At 56.2% G+C, this 18,249-nt stretch overlaps 1 protein-coding gene across 3 annotated transcripts; it reads right to left on the bottom strand.

Moving 5' to 3' along the window:
- Window positions 1-366: 366 nt before the first annotated feature.
- Bmf (Bcl2 modifying factor) lies at window positions 367-17,730 on the bottom strand. 3 transcript variants are annotated; one of them, XM_090318618.1, is made up of 4 exons: window positions 17,671-17,730; window positions 15,134-15,430; window positions 13,224-13,387; window positions 367-3,607 (listed from the first exon to the last, which is right to left on the bottom strand). In XM_090318618.1, exons 2-4 carry the CDS (start codon window positions 15,423-15,425, stop codon window positions 3,515-3,517), a joined length of 549 nt encoding a protein of 182 aa, XP_090174744.1. In that variant the 5' UTR covers window positions 15,426-15,430; window positions 17,671-17,730; the 3' UTR covers window positions 367-3,514. The 3 variants fall into 3 exon arrangements, with proteins under 3 accessions (XP_090174744.1, XP_090174743.1, XP_090174745.1); XM_090318617.1 differs by lacking the exon at window positions 17,671-17,730 and having other exon boundaries at window positions 15,134-16,407; XM_090318619.1 differs by lacking the exons at window positions 367-3,607; window positions 13,224-13,387; window positions 17,671-17,730 and adding an exon at window positions 13,965-14,925 and having other exon boundaries at window positions 15,134-16,407.
- Window positions 17,731-18,249: the final 519 nt, after the last annotated feature.

Raw genomic sequence — 18,249 nt, 5'->3', positions numbered from 1 at the left:
TTCCAGCTTTTTCTGTTTATGTGGCACTCAGGAGTCAAACCTAGGACTTCGTGCATGCTAGGCCAGCATTCTACCACCAAGCACATGCCTAGCCCACCTTTTGTGTTGGTGGTGATGGTGGAGGTGTTCTTGGGGCTTGAATCAGGGCCTGGCACTGTCTCCGAGCTCTTTTGCTCAAGGCTAGAGCTCTTGAGCCACAGCGTACTTTCCATTTTCTAGTGATTCATTGGAGATGAGAATCTCATGGACTTTTCTGCCCAGGCTGGCTTTGAACCCTGGTCCTCAGATCTCAGCTTCCTGAGTAGCCAATAGCATCTGACCCTCTCTTGGCCTTTTTAACCATACCTCAGAGAAAGAAAGACCAGCTTGGCTTTACATTTTTATTAAAAATTGTACCAGTTGATGGGGGAGGGTTATATACACACACAGGGGCATGTGAAGAACAAATCTATACAGATTTTTTTTTTTAAAGGATGGGTCCCCATTCCTCTCCCTCTCCTCAAGGCAGGGTACCCAGACCCTAGGGGAATTAACCTGGGAAAAAACAAAATGCTACATGTCACTGGGTCTCCCCTGCCCGTTCCTGGGACCCAGGGGCAGCCGGACCAGTGAGCAGTGAGAAGCACCTGTCCTGACAGCACCATGGCGAGGTGTTCAGACGCTGTCACCTCCCCTCAAGCCTCAGTCGCCGCTGGCTTGCTGCTCACAGCACCTCCAGGAAGCCTTCCAACCAGGGTACGGTCCCCACACATCCCAGAGCTTTCTCTGTTGGCCAGAGGCCCTGGAGAGCCCTGCGCACTCAAGTCTGCTCCTCCATGCTCTCCCAGAAAAGACCTGAGCTCTCGCCGGGCAGGACAGTCTCAGGGGCGTCACAACGCCTTTCTTGGAAAGCTCTGGGCTCACAGGGGCCCTGGCTGCATGGTCCCTAGGAGGTGATCTTTGTCCCCCTCTGACTGAACATGCGAAGGCCACCAAGCATAGCTCTGTAGCAACCGCACTTGGGAAACAACAGGCAAGGCAGAGCCTGGCCCGAGGTCAGTGTCACGCCTGGGTGCCGGGGAGTTCCCTGTTTGGTTTTTTAAAAATCCCTATTGGTGGCTCTGAATTCAGCTGTTTGGGCATTTCTGCCCTGTCCCCGCCGCCTCAGCTCTCCACAAAAGCCCCATGCCCCCCTCTCCTAGCCTCTAAACCCCAACCTCCACCCCTCCCCAGACAGCCAGGATCCTGGGTGGGAGAGGGGAGCTAAGGAGGAGGGGGTCGAGGAGAACTCTCTCCTAAGGCTGGACGGGGAGAGGGATGTAAGGCTAGCTTGTCCCGCAGAGGGAAGGGGCACTCAGGAGCCATTCAAAGGGCCAGCCACAGCGCCTCCAGCTCCTGGGGCATCTGGGCAGGAGTAGGGGAGTTCCACAGGGCCAGAACCCCACCCCGTTTGGTGTTTGGAGGGAGAGATGGAAGAGTTCAGGTTTTGCCTTGGCTAGCCTATGAGAGGGAGTGATCTCCTGGCCTGGCCTGAGATGTAGCCGGTGCATGGAAACAAGCACCCCCGGCCCAGATTCCATGTGCAGGTGACTCGTCCCTCTCCATTCATGCTCAGGTCTTGGTGCAACTGGGGCAACCAGCCTGCTTGAGCCTGGCTTTGCCTCAGCACCAAGGCCTGGATCACTTGCTCAGAAGCCTGCCCGTCACGGCTCTGATGGGGATAAAGGAACACTCCACACAGCCCGTCCACACGGGGCACAGCACGCCTGAGACAGGCTGCATGCCTGGTCCCCATCCCCTGGCCTCCTGCGAGGCAGGAATGTGTCATCTTAGCGGACAAACCTGATTTACACCCTGAGAAAATGGTTCTTGCCAAGAAGAGGTAATATCTCCAGCTCGTCTGGGAAAAGGACAGAGTCTTACATGTAGCCCGGCGGGCCCAGTGTGAGTGCATACGGTACCTTTGTGCAAATTAGGAAAGGCACCCCCAACTGGGCAGATGGCAGCCAGGACACAGCGAGGACAGCAAGGCGCAGGCTGACCTTTGGCCCGTGTCCACTCCCTCCACAGGGATGGACCAACCTTCTCTAGCAGGAGTGATGACCTCCTTTCCGGGCCTGAGCTTGTTCAGGTTCAAGAGTCCATTCGGCTCCTCCAGGTTCCTCGAGTAACTGCCGTCCTATCTGCCCAGGGAAGCCATCCTTTCTTTCTTTGGGTCTTCATGCTTTCATCATTAGCACCAATGTCATCTTTGCTTTCACAGGCGACAATTATAATTTAATTTCCCAGAGTCTGGTTAACAGATTCCCTGTGTCTGCCAGCAGAGCGGCCGGTCAGGTCAGCTGCTTTGAATCCCCTCTCCCCAGTGGCGCTGACAGAAGGGACGAGGTCCAGAGGCAGGGGCACTCACTGGGCTCCAGAGCTCGCTCTTCTGGGAGCTGAAGGAAGCCATCTTCCCGTTCTACTCATCAGTGTCTTCAAAAGTCACTTTGCAGCTGACAAAGCCATGTTCTGGCTTCTTCCTCTGCCCCACTGCATTTGGCCAAGGACTGGGGTACAGAGATGGAGGCACACGTTTCCAAGGGAACCAGTGGGTCTGGGGTTCTCTCTCACCAGGGGCAGGGTGGCCCTGCTTCCCAGCCTCCTGCACTCGCTCTCCTCTGTGTCCCCGGCGGCAAGGCCGGGTGATTTGAGAGGACAGGTGATGAGGCTCCATCCCACTCACCTGACACCCAGCAGTCTCAGGAGGCAGAAGCAGAGCTGAGGGTCTCTGCGTGGGACGGAAGCAGATGTGGTCCGTTCCTTGGCACCTTTGAATGTCAGGATCAGGACAAGGATTCCCTAAGGCCTTGGGTGGGTGCTGACTGGGCCAAATGAGAATCCAGATGTGGCCACCTGGGGACTTTCTCCTTAGCCGGGGTCCAGGTGAGCCGAGGTGGTGTGGCCAGCCAACCCACGGCTCCCTGCTCAGGGGGAAGGTCTGACATCACCACCTCCCGTTCCCAAACCCAGTTCCTGAAGAAAAGCTCCAGCTGGCTTCCTGGGACCTCCAACAAGGCTGGCCAAGGAATCCACTTGTCAGAGCCCTGGGGAGTCCCGGCCTGGCTGTCACCACAGTGTCCGACAAAGGCCCCATTCCTGGCTGAGGCTCTGAACAGGGAAAGGCTCCGGTGGGGCGTGTCATAGGTACACACAGAAATTAAAAAAAAATAATAATAGTAATAAAAAAAAGTTGCAGGGCCAGGAGTTTGGCCTAGTGGTAGAGTGCTTGCCTAGCATGCACGAAGACCCAGGTTCAATTCCTGGTACCACATACATAGAAAAAGCCGGAAGTGGTGCGGAGGCTCCAGTGGTAGAGCTCTAGCCTTGAGAAAGCTCAAGGACAGTGCTCGGGCCCTGAGCTCAAGCCCAGGACTGGCAAAAACAAAACAAAACAAACCAAAACAAAAGTTGCAAGACACCATCAGTCCTCCCCGACGTCACTGCAGTTCCAGGCCACATCCCTGGTGTTCCATGCGCCGAGGGCGGCCCAGCCTCACCTGGGACCTGCCCTGTCCCTGTTCTCTGGGTTCAAGGCCAGATTGTGCAGGAAGAGGAGAATCTGCCCCCAGGCTCGGTTCTGCTGGTGCTAGAAAGGGAAAGAGATGGCTACCTGAGAGCACTGCTCACTCTAGCGGCCTTGGCCAGCAGGTGTGCTGGGGGCGGGGGCACACACACACACACACACACACACACACACACACAAAACAAAAAACAATTGCAGTTTTCACACACAAAAAAGAGAAGGCCAGCCTCTGTGTAGCAGGAGAGGATTAGACAACCCCCCCCCCCAACCACTGCCCAGGATTCTCCAGTGTAGCCAAGAGCTGCTTTTAATCAGATTGGCTCCTCAGCCCCTAGACCTCAGCTGCATGAACAACAAACTTGCTTCAGAAAGAAAAGAAAAGCTCCCCTCACCCCCACTCCAAAGGAACTCGGAGAACAAGGGAGGGGGCCCCCTCCATCTGCAAGTGATTTGACACTGTAAAGGTCAAAGGGTTAATCTTCAATTTAAACCACACTGCTGAGGCAGCAAAAATCTGATTTCATCCAGTGCAAACACACACACACACACACACACACAAAACACACACACTCTCTCTCTCTCTCTATGCTAACCCTCCAGCATCCCCAGCTCAGGGCTGCCCTTTTTATAGCTGCTTTTGACAGTAAGCCATAAATAATCCCTCTTGGAGCGCTTTCCTACCAACTGGAGCCAATTAAACGTTAAGCAAGAACATACTTGAAAACAAAACAAAAACAAAAACTGCACACCACGCTCTGCTCTAGGGGTCACTCCGGGTTCTGCTGTCACACTAGGAAGCTGAGGGTATAAAGTTCAGGGTTCAGCCACTCCCAGGTTGGCGCTTAGGGTCTGGCCCAAACAGATACCTTTTCCCCAGAGGCCAGGAGAGGCCTGGAGGGGCTCTGGAAGGGGGAGTGGGAAACGTGTCATTTTCTCTTGCTGTGTCTGGAGGAAGCAGGGGGAGCGGGGGAGGGGGCTGGGGCCTCTCTGCAGGGTTCTGGGTGATCAGAGGGATTTCTTCAGTGGTGTGTGCAGCAAGCAAGTTTGTGTCCAGTGTCTAAAGGAGCTGGAGTCCATTTGTTTTTTTAAGACCAGAACCAGAGCCCTCAGCCCCTCCCGGGCCACTCTGAGTCACAAGCGCAAAGCAGAAGAAGCCAATGGGACAACGAGCCTTCCAACCCAGGTCTCCCAGACTCCCGTAACTTTCCCTCTGCACAGAGAAGTGGGGTGTCCTTCAGACTGACCTCCAGGCCCAGACAGGTGACCATCAGCCACCCGAGCATGGCTGCAAGCACCCCCCACCCCCAGAAGATACTGGAAACGGCTCAAGAACGCTGCTGAGGAGGAGAGCGAAGCAGAGTGTGCCACCGGGCCTGGCAGGCTCTGGGGAGACCCAGGGCTCCCCTGAACTGTGTAAATAAAGATGGGTAGAAAGAGGGAGCACACCCCTGGCTTCACAAAACCTTGTTGAAGAACAACATGAAACCAAAATGGGACAGAAGGCCGCTCTGCCCATCACGTGTGGACCCTGGTCCCTGGAGAGGCTGGCATGCAGGCGTGCCACCACTGTTCCAGTGCCTTTAGATTCCAGCCGTGAGCACAATTCTAGCAACACGGGTTTCTTGGCCCACAAGGAATGCAGACCCACTGAGTCAGCGTGCTTCACCAGCTCGCCAGCTGTCTTGGGGAGTGCGGCAGTGAAACGCATACCCCTCTGCACACTGACCACTTCTGGCCTTCCTAGGACCCAGTGAAGGGTGCACACGTTATCATGGCCATTGTAGAGAGATGAGACAGCAGTTAGCAGACAGCCACCACACAGCTAAACCCAGATCAGTTCATCCTAGAAGTATCAATGTTTCACCTATATTGGCTTCAAATGCCAACATCCATTTTCATCTTCTCTCTCTTCCTCTTTTTGCCAGTCCTGGGGCTTGAGCTCAGGGCCTGAGCACTGTCCTTGGGCTTTCCTCAAGGCTAGGGCTCTACCCTGAGCCACAGCACCACTTCCAGCTTTTTTTCTATGTATGTGGTACCGAGGAATCGAACCCGGGTCTTCGTGCATGCTAGGCAAGCACTTTAACCACTAGGCCACACTCCCCGCCCCGCCCGCCTCCAGTTTTGCTTTTTGTTTTATGTATAGTTCTCATGCTTTTGCCCCCCTCCCCCCCACTGACCACTAGCCCAATACTTTTTTTTTTTTTTGGTGGGGCATGGGGCTTGAACTCGAGGCCTGGGTTTGAACCACAGCGCCGCTTCTGGTTTGTAGAGGTTCACTGGAGATGAGAGTCGAGGGTCCTTCTGTGCCCGGGCTGGCTCTGAACAGCGATCCTCCGCCGACACACATCTTCAAAGCAAAGTAGATCCCTTTCCCTTTCTTTCACCACATCATCCAAAACAGCCCAACGGCTCCTGTGGTTAGGGAGGCCCCGTGTGTGGCCAGGTGCTTAAATCCCCACTGCGTGTGAGGGACTCTGAAGGCTTAGTGTGGACAATACATGGTAGGTGGCCCACGTGCACATGTGACTGACTGTGGAAGAGTCAGCCCTGTGCCATGACCCACTTGTTGACGGCCAACAGCCGCTGACATCTGGCCAGGTTGGAGGAGGGCCTTCATGCAATGGACCACTACGAAGAGGCCTTCCTAAACAAAGAGCCAGCTGTGGGCGCCAGTGAGCTTGGGTTACCTGAAGCAAACTGTCTCATCCCACTCTGTGTGCAGGAAGAATGAGACTTGCTCCACTGGCTCTCTCTGGCAATTCCTTCAGGCTGCTCTAAGGCAATTCCCAAGTCCCTCACTGCTCCTGCAGAGCTAAGTCACCTCCCCCGCCCCCCAAAAATACCCTCCCAGGTAAGGTGGTTCACGCCTGTAATCCTAGCTACACAGGAGGCAGAGATCTGAGGATCATGGTTCAAAGCCAGCCCGGGCACGGTGAGACTCTTATTTCCAATTAACCACTAGAAAAGTGGAAGTGGTGTGGTGGCTCAAGGGGTAGGGCGGTAGCTCTTCAGCCAAAGAGCTCTGGGACAACACCCAAGTCCACAGGTCAAGCTCCACAACCAACGGAAAAAAAAAAAAATCCTAGGAGGTAGCAAAGCCAAGCTGCATGGGACTTAACACTCGAGATGCAAATTTGCCAAACAGATAGATAGCAAATTGTGCCATCTCAGGTTCATGGAAGGCTTCTCTAGGCTCTCCTGGAATCCCCACAAAGAGCCAGAATACAAAATGGGCTGGACCCAGCAATGCTATTTTATAGGGAAGCAAGAACTTGGAAAACAGTCACCCCAAGCCAATTAGGTGAGTTGTTCAAACCCATAGTGTCTGACTCCAAAGCTATGTTCAGTCACCTTATGGAAATAATGTTAACTTTGCAAGGAGAATCACCACGGAGCTGCTCCCCTAGTATGTTTAAGGACATTGTTTCCAGATCATTAACTATCTAGAAAGGATGCTGTGGACCAGAAAAAATTAAATAAAACCTTCCAAGGACACAGCTAAGTAAAGATCAAACAGGAAAAAAAGTTAAGACTAGGCTGAAATGAGAACTTTAGATCATGTTCTGAGACCAATCTCCTTTGCTTTAAAATGCAGAATTTTACCTTCTCTGCTTTATGTGAAGTGTTCCAGCATTAGGCTTTTCTCCTCCCCCTCATACTCTAAAACGGAATAGTGACATTAAGATGAGGGCGATTTGAGGAAAGTTCCACTTGCAACAAGTTTGGGAAGACGTTTTCACTCAATCCAGCATGCTTTTTTATCAGGCATTCAGCTAAACCAAGATGCAAATACGGTGTCGACGGAAACCTCATTCTCCATTATCTGGCAGTCCAATGGGAAGGAAAGAAAGAACACAGAACTCAGAACTAAGTATGGTCGAGGCAATAAATGAGAAGCAGGTTTTGGGAAGACTCAAGGGTCAGGGGTTTAGAATCAATCAAATCTCTGCAACTCTGAGCTCAGCCACCACAGTATGGTTCGAACAAGTCACCTTGCTCCTCTGTAAACAGGAACCACAGGGTCTAGAAGTATAAGATCACCCTGGGATTCAAGGATTACGATATACATGAAGCCCTGGGCATCAGGGGTGGGGCAGTTCTGAAGAGCTGAGAGCCACGTCACCTGCCTCAGTTTCCCTGGACTCACTCTGTTTTGAGCAGATTCCTGAAGTCCTGGGGATGCAGACTGTCCACCTTGAGGCTGGCCACAACAGCCAGAGACATAGCACTACCAAGGCAAGGTGGTGACAGCCACCTGTGCGGGAAGGACCCCTGTCCCGGGCCTTCTTCTGAGGCAGACACCTGGCTAACCAGCACGGTGGCAAATGGAAAAGGAAACACTCCTCGAGGAGCTTCCTTAGCCTGGCCAGTGGGGTCAACAGGTGTCCATGCCAACAGAGGAAGAGGGGCAGCTGAGGGCAGCTGCTTCAGTGGCAGGCAGTGTGGAGCTCCTCTGACATGCTGCCCCGGACACTGGGGTGGGGTGGGGGGTGGCTGAAGAAGCGGGTGAGGGAATGGGCTGGGCCTTCCCAGCCTTCCCACTTCCACTGCCTGGAGGAGGGGAGCCCTCCACCCACACCCCCGAGGATGGTTCTGTAACTTGGTTCCCTTCCATCCCAGAACAGAGCTGAGACTGCTAGGGAGCGTTCAGATGGAAGTGGGGTGGGGATGAAGGTGGACCAGGCCTCCGTGGGTCTGTAAGGCTGTAGAGAAGGAATCCCAAGGCCCTTGCAGGCTGCTGTCTATTTTTGCCCTGTCTGGCCCAGGTCTATTCGGCAGGATTAGGCAGACTGAGCAGGATAAAGGTTGGACCATTCCGTTACTGCAAGGTGGACCAATATTGTTCTGATCAGGGACATGCCTGCTTAGCTGCCCAGTGTGGACTGAAAGCAGGGGAACCAGCGCTGGTGGCTCACACCAGCAATCCCAGCTATCCAGGAGGCAGAGATTTAGGGATCGTGGTTCAAGCCAACCCGGGAAGTAAAGTCAGTCAGTGAGATTCATCTCTGATTAACCACCAAAAAGCCGAAAGTGGAGCTGTGGCTCAAGTGGCAGAGTACTGGCCTTAAATTTAAAAAATAAAATACAATCTCAGGAATAGTGGCCAAGCTCTAGATCACAGGCCACACACACACACACACACACACACACACACACACACACACACACACACACACACACACACACACACACACACACACACACACACACACACACACACACACACACACACACACACACACACACACACACACACACACACACACACACACACACCCCAGGCATTTTTCTTTATTCTTTGTGTCTCTTTTGAGTCCCTTCTTCTTATCAGCCCCCCCGCCCCCCGCCACCAAAAAAAACTAAAAACCCCACACCAAAGCCAACTCCCCATCCCCACAGACTGCCCTAGTAGGCAGGAAGAATGAACTATCCGGAAGTCCGAGGCCCTTCTCCTGGGAGAGAGGACAGTCAGGTGCGCGTGGGGAGGTTGGCCTCTCGTCTGCCACACGGATGACTCAGAAGCTAAATATAGCCAGTGATATAAACAGAGCCAGCCACAGAGCAAACACAGGGCCCGAGCCCCAGCACCAGCTCTCACGCACGCACGCTGGCTCTGCACAGCCCCACCTCCCCGGCACGGTCCTGAGTGGACCTCCCACTCCTGCCCCACAGGCTGGCTTCCTAGGGGCCCTTCTCACTCTGAGGTCCCCTGCACAGGGTCATTTCGTCTAGAGGCCAAGTGACCTCATTAGGCATGGTCTGAGCTTCAGAAAACCACTCACCAACATGGACAGCTTCCAAAAGGGTCAGAAAGCAGTCACAGGCGCCCTGAACAAAGGCTCCGGGCTGCTGGGAAGAGAAGCTGCTAGTTAATAAACCGTGCAAACACAGCTTTGCTGCAACTTCCAACGGAGCTCCCCAAGAGCTAGAAAACCAGGTCCAAGAGAAATCTCAAACTCATCTTTCAACAGATTCCCAGAAGCATTCAACCTTCCATACAGTTAAACGCAATAGTGATTCCATTTGTTTGTTTGTTTGTCTTTTGTTTTTGCATGCTAGAGATCAAGCTCAGGGCCTGCACATGTGAGGAAAGTGTTCTACCCCTGAGCCACACCCCCAATGCCAGCCCAAGAGCGATCAGAATTCACACCTCGGCAACACAAGCATGGAAACATCAGGCTTGGAAGGCTCCACAGTTTGCCAGTGAACAAAGATGTTGAAGTGACAGAGCGAGGATTCTTTTTTTAAACTCAGATCTGCCTGCAAGCCCAGCCTCTGTCCTGTCACGTCATTTCTAGGGACCAGGAAGCAAAGTTATTTCCAACCTGAAGAACCCCAGACTGGAAGTATGGCTCGGTGGTAGAGCACCTGTCGAACAAGTTCAAACCCTAATAGATACTGTCTTTATTTTTGGTGATACTGGGGGTTGAACCCAGGGACTTCTACTACCTGAGCAAGTGCCCCATCCTGAGCTGGGCTGCTACCCTTTCCTTGTCTTGGTTATCTTTCAGGTCAGTGAGGGTCTCTGTGTAGCCCCAGGTGCAGGTGGGCTTGACCTGCCTGTTTACACTTCCCAGGATGCCAGGCATGTACCGCTGTGCCTGGGTACTGACTGAGCTGGAGGAATCCATGTTGAAGCCTGGGTTGGCTTCAAACTGCAACCCCCACATCTCAAGAGTCCTCAGCACCTCGCATTACAGGCACGAGCCACCGGTACCGGGCCCATAGCTACTTCTTGAGGACTGGGGGCTTATGGTTTGGTTGCACTGAGTCTGATGCGTCCCACTAGGAAGCTGGTTTGCACCTCCCTTCTCCACACAGAATTTAGTACTCCCAGAACCAAGTCCAAGCACCCCGCGGACCACGGAGCTTCCTTAAACTAGGCGTGGTGGTGAACAGCCATGCTCCCGGCACTCAGGAGGCAGAGGTGGGAGGATAGCAAGTTCAAGACCAACCTGGGAACACGGCAAACCCATCTTACGATTTCCAATGCCCCCGCTCCCATTACCCAAAAAGAAAAGCTGTTGCCTCCACTCCCTGTGTCTCGACATTCTTCTGCTAATGGTGAATGCCCACGGACTCAGGGCCTCTAGGGGCTTCCCGTCCATAGGTGATCATACTCCTCATGAGGAATGCAGGGGCAGCACATGGTGTTACAAGCTGCCATAATACCTTCTCCCTTCTCACTGTGTCTTTCCCTGCTCTCCCCACCTCCCAGGGAGGGCCCCCCTGATGCAGACACGATGAGTAACTGAGATCTGAAATCAAGGAGAAAGGTGTGCATACCCCTATACAACTAAGGCCCCAGGGCCACTGCCTGGCCTCAGATCTGGGCAAGAAAGGAGGTCGGGCCTTCTCAAGCTCCTCTAGGGTTGGCCTCTTTCGGGCTTTCTAAATACAGCCCACAATGCCAAGCAACAATTATTACCTGTGAACAGAGATTGGTAAGACCCAGGTCCAGCACAGACTAGACTGGAGGGGGAGTTCACAGCAGGTAGTGGGGGAAACAACAAGAACAAGTGTGGGGCCTGTGATCCTAACTACGGGGAGAATGAGAGCTGAGGATGACAGTTCAGAGCCAGCCTGGCCAGGAAAGTCAGTAGGACTCTTATCCACCAGTAGGACAATTATCCACCAGAAAACCAAAAGTGGACCTATGGCTCAAAGTGCTAGAGCACTAGCCTTAGGAAAGAAGAAAAAAAAAAAGTTTAGGCACAATGCCCAGGCCCTGAGTTCAAACCCCAAGACCAATAAAAAAGAACAAAAAATTTTTTTCTATGTGTGGGAATTTTCATGGGTATTTTCTCACTTAAGCTTCATAATAAAATTGCAGGGATTAGCCCTAATTTTCAGAAGACAAAACAGACTCAGAGAGATCTAGTGGCTTCCTAAAGGTAACAGAGCTGTCACTCCAACCTGGGCCTTCCTGCTGTGAACTCAAAGCCTAGAGACTTAATCCTCATCAACTTCCTTCTCAATGCCTCAGTTTTCCTGCCAGAGAGAGAGAGAGGGAGAGAGGATAAAACAACACAGGCTTGCTAGGCACCTGTAATCACACCTGTAATCTCAGCTATTTGGGAGACACAGGCGGGAGGATCAGGGTCTTGGGACATCCAGACACAAGCACAAAACTCCGGGGAGGGGAGGGAGAAGAGATGCAAAAAGGGGCATCAGAGATAGAGTGGCTACAGCGGTACAGCACCTGCCTAGCAAGCTGGGCTGCAGTGAAAGCTTTATACCAAGTTTCCACAGAACAATCGAAAGGGATGGAGCCGGAGCCAGAGGCGGCCAGGCTGCCGTCCTGTGTGGCCACCAGGAACTGGGGAACCCGAGGCCAAGGCCAGCCACAAATCTCCCCTAGATTCCTTAGCAGAGAGATCACGCACAGGTAACCTCCTGTGGGCGGTTGTGAGGAAGCCCAAGGTCACACACACACACACACACACACACACACACACACACACACCCCTCCATGCTAGGGGCAATCACTTGACCTAACATCAAACTTACTATCAGTAATTCTCTTGGGTTCACCTGAAGTTACCAAAATCATGGTAGGATCTGCCCAGTTCTGGTAGCCATGTGTTCCTTTGGTTTACAGACAGGCACGCAGACAGACAGACGGACAAACAAGACAAACAAGACAGACAGACAGACAGACAAGACAGAGAGAGACAGACAGGCAGGCAGGCAGGCAGGCAGACAGACAGACAGAGAAGATAGACTAGGCAGACAGACAGGCAGGCAGGCAGGCAGGCAGGCAGACAGACAGACAGACAGACAGACAGACTAGCAGACAGACAAACAAGACTGACAAGACAGACAAGACAGGCAGGCGGGCAGACAGACAAACAAGACAGACTAGGCAGACAGACAGACAGACTAGCAGACAGACAAGACAGAGAGAGACAGACAGACAGGCAGGCAGGCAGGCAGGCAGACAGACAGACAGAGAAGATAGACTAGGCAGACAGACAGGCAGGCAGGCAGGCAGGCAGACAGACAGACAGACTAGCAGACAGACAAACAAGACTGACAAGACAGACAAGACAGGCAGGCGGGCAGACAGACAAACAAGACAGACTAGCAGACAGACAGACAAACAAGACAGGCAAGCAGGCAGACAGACACACATGCGCGCGCGCGCACACACACACAGCCCCAGGGAGGAAGCTGTGCCAGCTGGGACCTGGGCGCCAGGGCCGGGTAGGCCAGGGCAGGTCCCTCCAGACCCCTCCAGTCCCCTCCAGGCCCCTCCAGGTCCCTCCAGGCCCCCCCAGGGCCCTCCAGGCCCCCCAGGCCCCTCTAGACCCCCCCAGTCCCCTCCAGGTCCCTCCAGACCCCCCCCCAGACCCCTCCAGGCCCCCCCAGGCCCCCCAGTCCCCTCCAGACCCCTCCAGGCCCCTCCAGGCCCCTCCAGCACGAGCCGGCCGGCCGCCGCCTTTGTTGACGGCTCCGCCGCGTGCTCGGCCGACACGAGCTGCGCCGCCCCGCGGGGCCAGTGCCAGGCTGCGGCCCGGCGCCCGGCGGAGCGCCCGCCTCTCCCTGCGCCCCGGGCCGGCCGCCCGCAGGGCGCTCCCCGCTCCCCGCTCCCCGCTCCCCAGCGGCGCGGCGGCTCGGGTTTCAACCGGCTCCCCGCGCTCGCCCCGCCCCGGCCCCGGCCCGGCCCCGCGCCTACCCGCTGCATCTGAAGCCGGTGGAACTGGTCCGCGATGCACCGCAGCTTCCGCGCGATCTGCACCTCCACGAGTCGCTGCTGCCACTGGCCCTCGGGGGCCGGCCCGGCCAGGGGCAGCGCTGCGGGGAAGCCGGCGGGGAGGGGCAGCCGGTAGCCGGCGCTGCCTGCGAACACAGACCGCAGGGCCGTGGAAGCAGCCCAGCCCGGACAGCCCGCCCGCCCGCCCGCTGCCCCGGGGTGGGAAAGTGGAGCCCCACTCCTGCAATCCCGGCTACTCACAGGCTGAGATCTGAGAATCGCCCCCTGAGCAAAAGGCCCAAGTACAGTTCTGGGCTCCAGGGGCAGAGTACGAGCCTGGACCAAAAGAGCTGGGGACCCGGGCCGGAGTGTGGCCTAGTGGTAGAGTGCCTGCCTGGCATGCATGAAGACCGGGGTTCGATTCCTCCATACCACATACATAGAAAAAAGCTGGAAGTGGTGCTGAGGCTCAAGTAGTAGAGCTCTAGTTGAAAAAGTCCAAGGACAGTGCTCAGGCCCTGAGCCCAAGCCCAGGACTGGCAAAAAAACAAACAAACACAAAAGAGCTAGGGACCAGTGGCCAGGCCCTGAGTTCAAGCCCTAGAATCAGCACCAAAAAAAAGTTGATACAGGGTTTAGGAGTGTAACAGTGGTAGCTGAGTTAAGGCCCTGGGCTCAGAAGCACTTGTGCACACACACACACACACACACACACATATTTCCTTGGTTCTCCTTCCAGCATGGCAGTGGTGTGTGTGTGTGACACTTGATCACAAACATTCAATCAATTAGTCATCTAAGCAGCAGGTTGACAATTCTTCTCTGGAAAAGATCAGAGCTCTCGGGTTGAACAAAGCAAGAGACAGAAAAATAGAACACACAAAAAGCATCCTCACTCTTTCAGTGCAGTAGAGGACAGCTGGTCTCAGCACCTGAAGTTCTGGGCAGCGGTACAAAAGCGGATAAGAGAAACCTCCCGGGGTCTCTGGCGGCATGGCCAAGTCCCTTTCTGGAGGTCACCCAGCTGTCTTGGGGGCCAGAGCACAAAGCTCCCCAAGGGCTGGCACCAGAGCAACCACTAGGGGCGCCTGCCGCCTCCGCCTCCTTCCTGCCTTCCCTCTGTTGGCCTTCTCCAATGTACACTCCCTGCCAGAACTTCTTGAGTTATTATTCCCCTTTGGGAATAACTGCAGTGTCCCCTCTGTCTGCGAGGGATGGCCTCTGAACTTTTACCCTCCCTCCACAAGCCAACGCGCTAAAAGAAGAAAACAGACAGAATGTCTAACCCTGCCCTTTAGCCAGGGGAGGGCCTATTTCTCATAAAACAAACCATTTAAGCTCACAAATGAAGGGGTCTTGTCGGATTTAGCTTTGCAGACAGCCCCTCTGCTGGCACAGAGCCCAGGCAGGCCCAACCTCTTCCTCTGGGTCCCCTCCCAAACACAAGAGATTCCCAGGCAACAACTTGGGGCCACCTTCTGCCTTCAGAAACCTTGCTGTACCACAATGCACTGGCTTTTCCCTTGGGTGTCACAGCTCTCTTGGCCATTTCTTGGGCTACTCTAGGGAGGGCAAGTCACTTACCAGGACACAAAAGACTGGGCCACTCAAGGGAGATAGGGAATCTTCAAACCCTCCAACCAGGGACCCATGGATTCCTCTGGAAAGAGCGGAAAGCTTTGCCCTTTTTTGCGGGGGGAGCGGGCTGAGTACAGGCAGGAAGCAACAAGTGGAAAAGCAAGAATATGGAAAGTTGAGGACTCAATATCTCCCCCCGCCCCACTGTGCTACTCAAATATGGAGAAGGAAATAAAGGCAGATTGATGGAGGGAAAGTCCCCTCATTGCCCCCAATGTCTATGGGAGAAGTCCTGGGGGGCTAAAAGCACTCACCATAAAAGAGTCTCTGGGGCTCTTCAGTTACCCCACATGGCAGCATGACACCCTGACTGGGGGAGGCTGGGCTGAGGGTCTGAGTCGCCTTGTCTTCCTGGCTGGTGGGTCGAAGCCCAGGGCCACAGCAGTGAGTGAGGGGGAAGAGCTGAAGCCGGCTGAGGGGGCAGTCGAGTTGGCTCTGGGCAAACAGGGCAGCAGAGAGCAAGCTCCCAGGCTGGGTCCCTGGCTCGCCGTCTTCTGCTTGGAACACATCGTCCTCTAGCTCTTCTACACACTGAGGCGGCTCCATCTCCCCTGCCAGGGAGCAAGAGAGACATCTGGATGCTGCCTCACTCAGGCCTGGCTTGATAAGACACCATCCTCCTTCCTCGAACCAACCATCACCCATGGCCACAGCTGCCCTCACCGCTTCATCACTGAAGATCTCTCTGAACCCACCAGAGACCCCCCCCCCACACACAAACACCTCCTCTGGCCTAGGCTAGCCATTAAACTTGACTTGGAGGGTTGTGAGCAACAGCAGAAGCAGGATCAGGTGCTACCTGCAGGCAGAGAACTGGGAAAGTATAAGAAAAGGCTACGCTTGGGAAGTGGCTATGAGGATAGAGAGGACAACGACTGGCTGTACCAATAGTGCTGCAAGTACATACACACACTGACCACCTAAAGAGCCTTCAAACCCCCCAAGCCCCTCCTAGTCTCAATCTCAGCTGAGCTACTGATTCAGCAGGGGAAAAAAAAAAAAGCTGGCAATCCTGGGACAGCCAGGTTCCCTCCAAACCTGCTAAGCCCCTCCCACACGGGTCCCGCCTCCTGCTTGCACAACACAACAAACAGGCTTGGTGGTGTGGGAGACTGTCCTGGAAGAGGAGTGAAGGCCAGCCGGCTCCTCACTGCAGCTGCCCTCTCGGCTGTCTGTGAGCGGCAGCATGGAGCTGTCTGCCCAACACAGGTTGGCTTCAAGGGCGGATCCATCCAGCCTCTGGCAAAGTGTCCACCTCCCCCCCCCACACACACCCCAACTCAGTCTACTCACTAATCTCTGTGACTTCAAGTCCTCGTCCCTCCAGCCCCCATTTCTGCCAGAGCGCAACTCGATCGGTGCAATGTGTAAGCCAGGAGGAAGTGAAATCCAGGCCCCCTCTCTGTACCTCACTCCATGCCTAGACTATTGAGGTTCTTGGTGATAAAGCAGTTCCTCTTGCTCCACCTGATGGCTCATGGAAGTCAACACTTCTGCTGGCTGGTGAAAATTCCACCGGGCAGCTGCAGCTTACATCCCTGTCCCCCCTCCCCACACACACTGCCCCCCCCAACCACCCCCAGGGCCTTAGGCTAAGGAGAAGTGGCAACCACTTAAATGGTTAAAGCGATGCAAAAAGTTCATCCTTCTCAGACTCACTGAGGGATCGCCACAACTTCTGGCTCTTTGAAGAACAAGCCCGGAAAGAGCTGAAGTCCTCAGAGCAACCACAGACACGTTCAGAAATCCTGCCTTTCCCCAGTGCCAAGTTCTCAGAGGTGCTTCTTCCAAAGCCCTCCTCCTCCTCCTCCTCCTCCTCCTCCTCCTCCTCCTCCTCCTCCTCCTCCTCCTCCTTTCCTTGGCTACCTATGGTCCTGCTCTGTCCTGTCTGTGCACAATAAAGTCATGCACGCCTACTACCTATAGGACACAGCACACATGTCTGTATGTGTTCCCCAACGCGGGGGGGGGGGCAACCAGCTTCTCCACACGATAAAACGTTCCCCCAGGAAGCGCTGTCACCTGGCTGGTGCTCCTCCTCCTCCCCCTTTCAACCCCTTCCCTGACAGGCCAGCAATCCCTACCCGAAGAAGGGACCCTTCCAGGCCGATCTCAGGCCGGAGTCATTGTCTTGGTGTTTTCTTTGAAGCCAATCGCTTCCCCTCCCCCTCCCAGAAGAGCCCCAAAGTTCAACCCCGGCCGGGACTGGGCAGCGGGGGAGGCGCCTGGGCCGGAGAGGGTGGCTCCGGGCTCCGGGGAGACCCCTCCCGCCCTCCCGGGGACCTGCAGGTGCCTCCGAGGGGCCGGGGCAAAGGCCGAGTGTCCACCAGCGCTCTGCCCGCGGAGCCTGGCGAGGGCTGGGGTCCCCGAGATCAGCCGCGCACACCCGCGCGCGCTCCAGACCTGGGGCGCTCCAGGAGGGAGTCTCGGGCTCCGCGCCGGGGCCCAGGGCGCCCCGCTGCGGGGGGAGAGGAGCCTCAGAGCCGCGCGGGGAGCCCGGGGGCCGGGCCGGGGCGCCGGCTCTGCCCAGCAGCGCGCCCCGGGACCTCCCGACCCCCCTCCACCCAACTCCGCCGACTTCCCGAGTGCGAACCCCCAACGTTGCCCTCGGGTTTCCCTGCTGCACCCCAGCGCCCCGGTTCCTCGCGGTCACCCCCGGATCCCCACACCCCCCACCGTGTCCCCCCCCCACCCCCGCCACACACGCGCAGGGCGACACGCGGCTCGCCCTCCACTTCCCCGAGGACAGGCGCTCGAGCCCCGCCCGGACCCCCGCCGCCCGCGCGCTCACCGGGCTGCGGCGGGGGGCGGCGGCCGGGGCCCGAGCGCGCGGCCGGGCGGGCGGACGGGAACCAGGCCACCGCGCGCCGCGCACCGCGCCGTATTGTTTCCAAAATACGCCCGCCCGGGGCATCCCGCAAACAGCTGACGAGGCCCCGCCCCGACGCGTCACGCCGCGCGCCGGCCAATGGCGAGCGCGGCTGCGGGGCCTGGGCGGGGCCGCGGCCGCGGGCGGTCACGCCGGGCCCGCCCCTTGGAGACGTGGCTAAGGGGCCGGGAGAAATTCTCACCGCCGGCAGGAACGCACGTGGAGCGCTCCCTCCGGCGTGGGCGGCGCGGCTCGAGCGGGCTCGGGAAACGCGGGAGAGTCCCTGCGTTCTCCCGGGAAGCGGGGCGGGGGCGGGGCGGACGGGGCGGGGGGCGGGGCTCCGCCCGGGAGTCGGGCGGACGGGACGCGGCGGCGCCGTGGGCAGCAGCGGGGAGGTGCGCTCGAGGCGGACGGGGCCCGCCGGGGTGCGCGGGCTGGGTGTGTGCAGAGGCAGGGGGAGGTCAGGGGTCTCGCCCCCTCCTCTCCTCCCTGTCAGGCAGG

This window comes from Megascapheus bottae, chromosome 25 (genome assembly GCF_031878675.1).
Source record: "Megascapheus bottae isolate mThoBot1 chromosome 25, mThoBot2.hap1, whole genome shotgun sequence".
NCBI lineage: Eukaryota > Metazoa > Chordata > Mammalia > Rodentia > Geomyidae > Megascapheus > Megascapheus bottae.
This window is presented reverse-complemented; position numbering and strand designations above follow the sequence as displayed.

Excerpts from the sequence above, each read along its gene's own strand:
- Bmf (XM_090318617.1), bottom strand. The coding sequence starts at position 15,524 with ATGGGTGATGGTTGGTTCGAGGAAGGAGGATGGTGTCTTATCAAGCCA. Across the intron at positions 13,388-15,133 it reads GCCCCAGAGACTCTTTTATG|GCAGCGCCGGCTACCGGCTG; the intron begins GTGAGTGCTTTT and ends CTGTGTTCGCAG. Across the intron at positions 3,608-13,223 it reads ACCGGCTTCAGATGCAGCGG|CACCAGCAGAACCGAGCCTG; the intron begins GTAGGCGCGGGG and ends TTCCCTTTCTAG.